The 5,072-nt window shown below is 50.1% G+C and overlaps 1 protein-coding gene across 1 annotated transcript; it reads right to left on the minus strand.

Annotated features, from left to right (window-relative positions):
• Nucleotides 1–3,532, minus strand: MYCTH_2309686 (uncharacterized protein). Its single transcript, XM_003665659.1, has 7 exons — nucleotides 3,287–3,532; nucleotides 3,153–3,227; nucleotides 2,860–3,097; nucleotides 2,645–2,797; nucleotides 2,272–2,581; nucleotides 661–2,215; nucleotides 1–590 (listed from the first exon to the last, which is right to left on the minus strand). Exons 1-7 carry the CDS (start codon nucleotides 3,447–3,449, stop codon nucleotides 547–549), a joined length of 2,538 nt encoding a protein of 845 aa, XP_003665707.1. The 5' UTR covers nucleotides 3,450–3,532; the 3' UTR covers nucleotides 1–546.
• Nucleotides 3,533–5,072: the final 1,540 nt, after the last annotated feature.

Genomic DNA, 5,072 nt, shown 5'->3' on the forward strand with positions numbered 1-5,072 from the left:
TGAGTGGCCATGAGGGTTGTCGGGAGTTCACGTTAGTACTCGGAAATGGTGATGCGGTTTGGGCTGCCTCAACAGGTCTTTCGCTGTGGATTAATCAATCCACGTGCCAGAAGTGATTCAGCCAGGTGGAGGTGAGAAGGCAGAGCGACCTTCATGGAATCGAATCTGTTCTGCAGCAAGTCGCATGACAAAAAGCGCCTCGCCCAGGACATCGATGGACGGTTGAACAGTTCAACCACAAATGTCTCGCAGCCGAGCTATTAACAGGGTTCAGCATGCGCACAATATCTAGCCAATGAGCCAGTCATCTCCCGAGGAGAAGGCAAGGCTATTACCGCAAATGCAGGAAGCATGTATCATATAATTAATTACACCATACTAATTTTGGCATCGCAGGGATACGGTTAAGTTCAGGTACTCCTGGCCATCTCCGAGAATCCCCGACCGCCCCATCATCAAGACGCGGGCGTCTCACAGGACAAGTCACACGGCACCCATCACCCAGCGCCACCCCGGTTTCGGGCCGGACCCTCTCCTTGCAGCGGCTTAGTTGTGATCAAACTTGGGTGGCTTGTAGATGTCGTCGGGATCTGCATGACGTGTTAGCTTACCCTCCCTCCCGACCAAGACCGAAGACACCCTGGTGGTGGCGAGGCTTACCCTTCCCATGTTGGACAATGAACCGTTTGACCTCATCCACCCGTGCATCCATATCCTTAATTAGCGCTTCAGCCTTTTCCCTCACCTCCGCGTTCCTCTCTGCAGCGACCTGCAGCGCCTTCCTTGCCAGGTCGAACCGGCTCACCCTATTGACGAGCATCATGTCAAACGGCGTTGTCGTGCTGCCCTCCTCGCGGTACCCGGCGATGCTCATGCGTGCGGTGCCGGGGTGACAAAACAGCAGGCCCTGTAGCTCGGTGGCGTAGCCGTGGTAGTTGAACAGCACGGGGCGGTCGGCCGTGAAGAGGTCGACAAAGGCATCGCGGCTCAGCGCGTGCGGGTGCCGAGCCTCGGGCGCCAGGATCATCAGGTCCGTCACGTTGACGACGCGGACGCGCAGCCGCGGGCACAGGGCTCGCAGTAGCTCGGCCGCCTTGACCGTCTCAAAGGTCACCTCGACGCCGATGCCGACCAGCACAACGTCCGGCTCATCTTCCTGCGCCTGCCGGGACGGGTCGGGAGGGGACGAGGCGAAAGACCAAATGGAGGCGCCGCGGCGGCAATGCTCGGCCGCTTCCTCGGGTGACAGGTACACTGCCGTGGGCTGCTTGGAACCGATGATGAGATTGGTCTTATTGCGTGACTGGAGGCAGTGGTGGACGGTGCTGAGGAAGCAGTTCGCGTCCGGGGGGAGATAGACCTGCACCAGGAGTCGGCAGTGTGAGCAAGAGTGTAAGACACGGTGGCAGGCTGCAGAAGGGAGGCCGGGAGGGAGGAGAGATATGCTTACCCTAGCTGCCCTAGGCTTGATGTTCAAGACTGCACCGATAAACGACGGGTTCTGGTGCGAGAACCCATTGTGCTCTTGCCGAGTCCACGTGCTCGTCTCGATATAGTTGATCGACGGCAGGTCGCCGCGCCACTTGACCTCACATCCGATTTTGACGAACTTGGAGTACTGAACCATCATGGTGTGCACGATGCCCAGGAATGACTCATAGCTCGGGAAGATAGCGGTCCGGCCCGTCAGTGTGTACCCTTGCATGAAGCCCTGGCAATTGTGCTCCGAGAGCACCTCAATCACGCGCCCACCGTTGGCTCGCGAGTACTGGTCCCACTGGAAGTTGCGTTGCGAATGGTCGAGCACAGCGTCGAGCTTGTTGCTCTCCAGCTCGTCAGGCGAGAAGAGTCTGATCGTCTTGGGGTTCTCCTGGAAGACCTTGTCGAGGAACTTGCCGGTGACCTTCATGCAACTCTCCTCGCTGCCCTTCTCGACGCCAAACGGTTGCCAGTCGACGGCCTTAAGGCCAATGAAAGGGGCGTATGTCGCCTTGAGCTGACCGAGTTTCTTCCCGTCCTTGCGAGGCAAAAGGGCGAGAACGGTCTCGGTCGGCTTCCCGTCCTTGAGGAGCTCGCCGATTTTGTAGCTCGACAGCCAGTTGTCGAGCGCTTTGAGCTGTGTTGGGTCGCTGTTGGCCTTGGGCAAAGGAACCTGATGAGCATGAAAGGATCCTTCGATGAGGTTGCCCTCAACCTCCTTGGGCCCAGTCCAACCCTATAGAGTGTCAGTCTTTGCCGGCGGTCGCGGAACTTCAGAGCCATCTTCCTTACCTTCGGCGTCCTTAACACTATCATTGGCCATCGTGGCTTCTCTATCGGCTTCCCCGACCGCGCCGCTTGCTGAATCTTCTTGATCTCAGCTACGGCCCACTCAAGGGCGTTCTGCAGCTCGTCGTCGATGTCTTCCAGATCTTCCACTATGCGGACTTGATAGCCGTAGCCGCTGAACAAGCAAACAATCTCTTTGTCGTCCATACAGCCGAATATGGTCCGTTCGCTGATCTTGAACCCGTTGGCATGGAGAATGGGAATGACGGCCCCCGATTCGGCCGGGTCAAGGTACTTGATGGCGTGCCAGGCCCTGGTTGGGTAGGTAAGTATACGGTGTGCGCCACAAGGAAACTGTTGAAATTGTTCGACTTACGTAGCAGTCGGCCCCGTCTCGGCCTCCCCGTCGCCAACGATGCAAGTGACGATGAGGTCTGGATTATCCATGACTGCACCGAAGGATACGGCCAGCGCATACCCCAGCTCGCCGCCCTCGTGGATGGATCCGGGAGTCTGGGCGTTGATGTGGCTTGGATGTGTCGTCAGCCGCAGGTCCTGAGGCGACAGTTCAATCTTCGCGAGAAAACCCACCTTGGAAAGCCCCCGGGAACGGAGAATCTGGTGATCAAGTTTCGCAACCCTTCCGCATTCCTGTCGTACTGGCCAGGGTAGAACTTCTCCAGAGAGCCCTCGAGCCACAACGCAGCCAAGGCGCCCGGCGCACCGTGCCCTGGACCAATAACATAGATCATGTCGAGGTCGTGGTTGCGGATGAGCAGGTTGAGGTGGGACCACACTAAGATGAGACCCGGACATGTTCCCCAGTGGCCTGTCATCCTATGTTAGACATCGCTGAAGGAATGAGAAGCAAACGACAGGCCTACCTAAGAGACGGGGCTTGATATTTTCCATCTTCAGTTCGGAGTCAAGAAGGACATTGTCCCGGAGGAATATCATCGCTGAAATGTCAATGTGAGTTACAGGTTCAAACTAAGAAATGGAATTGAAAGGAAATTACCTGCTGTGATGTACTCTGCCGCCCGCTGGAAGCTTCTCAATGACTGTCGGACGTCATCTTGCAGCGGCTTCTTCTCGGGCTGCACCGCCAGCTCCAGCACGCTGTCTGGGAGGTGAGACGGCAGAGGAGGGGGATTCGCGATCGGAATCTGTTTTCTAGGCATTGTAGCGACCTGGTGAGCGATGTGCAAGGGACTCGGAGGCTTCACAGTTGTTTGGCGGTATATTGGAATTTTCGATAGAGCCTGCTTGTTGATAACGGCCGGTAGCTCGAGTCGTTTGGAAGGATAGAGAAAATGACAGTAGGAGAACCGGTAATTATACCAAGCGACTAATAAAGGTGAGGAGAGGGCATGTGAACGCAAGAATCTATTTCGTTACCAGAGTACCGTTCAACGGTGATAGGAAGTTTATGCTGGACTGGTGACGTGCCGTATGACGTAGTTAATATCACCAAGCTACTAGAAGACCACTGAGAGAAGGGGAAAAGTGGTCCGGGTGGTCAGCCGCTCACTAGAATCTGCAATATATAGGACGAAATCGTTTAATGCAAATCAAAGGAGCTCACAAGTGGGTTAATCCTAAAGATAGTCAATAGTCCGAATGGTGATCACAGCAGACCATGTTATATGCTTTTTACTAGACGCACAATTTACAGTCGAAAGTTCTGCTGTCATCGTACTGACAGTATGATTAGTAAGGCAAAGAGGGAAGCAGGGATAGAGGACGAAACTACCGTCAGAGCATGGGGGCGACGTTACGAAACGGGCGGTTCTAATTAAATCCTCTACTTGTTACGGTAATAGAAGATGGTGGTTCTAATAGATAGAAGATGGTTCCAATTAATAGAAGAAAGTTAGTAAATTATAAATAGTTCAAAAGAGCGATGTCTCCTTCCTACGTTTGCTAGCCCTATTAGCTCTATATAAGTAGAGGATAGGAACAAAGAACACTCCATTTGCCAGCCCGTTTGCTAGATCTATAGGGCTTATCTTATCTAACCTTATATAATGGACGCGTCTATAGATAACATACTATATCAAGTCCCCTACCTAGAAGGAAAAATATAATGCTTATACTATAGCTCTAAATAGCTCTTAAACATGCTTTCTTTCTATAGTAATATTATAATAGAAGATAATAGCGTTATCCTATTATTATAGTGTCCTATATATCCTCTTATTGGCTACCTATAACTTGGCTTGGAACTAGAATTAGGTCCCTTTTGTTTGGTAATATTGTCTTATAAGGGCATCTATATAGGCGTTTACTATTTATAGTTTTCTTTATAAGAGTCCTTAGTATAGCTTAAGTCGTTATAGGTTAACCTCCCTAGTATACCTAGTATTTATTAACTATCTTATATATATAGTATAGTTAGAAGTTAATCTTCTAGATGTTATATTTATAGCTAGGTCTTTTTTATTTGATTAGATATTTATATTGATTATATATAAACTTATAGTTCTAGATATACTTAAGTTTATACTTGTCTCTAGATTCTAGACTACTATTAGTATAGCTATCTTTAATAGGGTTAGGAGGTAGTATAGTATATTTATATAGGTTAGTACCTAGAGGTAGAAGTAATAAGTATACCATTGATATTATAGGATAGATATTTATATTTAGTAATAGATAAAGATAGTAAGCTAGACAGCTAATATATTTAATAACTTCAAAAGATCTAATATATTATTAAGATAACTTATATAACGGTTAGCTAGGTAGATAGTAGCTATAGTATAGGTATAGATATACTTAATTACCTAGTTTAAATTTAATAT

This window comes from Thermothelomyces thermophilus, chromosome 5 (assembly GCF_000226095.1).
Source record: "Thermothelomyces thermophilus ATCC 42464 chromosome 5, complete sequence".
Lineage (NCBI taxonomy): Eukaryota > Fungi > Ascomycota > Sordariomycetes > Sordariales > Chaetomiaceae > Thermothelomyces > Thermothelomyces thermophilus.

What these genes read in the sequence shown, in the direction of transcription:
- MYCTH_2309686 (XM_003665659.1), bottom strand. Translation starts at nt 3,449, where the DNA reads ATGCCTAGAAAACAGATTCCGATCGCGAATCCCCCTCCTCTGCCGTCT. An exon ending in GGCAGAGTACATCACAGCAG is followed by an intron (nt 3,228 to 3,286) that starts GTAATTTCCTTT and finishes TTGACATTTCAG; the next exon opens with CGATGATATTCCTCCGGGAC. An exon ending in GTTCCCGGGGGCTTTCCAAG is followed by an intron (nt 2,798 to 2,859) that starts GTGGGTTTTCTC and finishes GACACATCCAAG; the next exon opens with CCACATCAACGCCCAGACTC.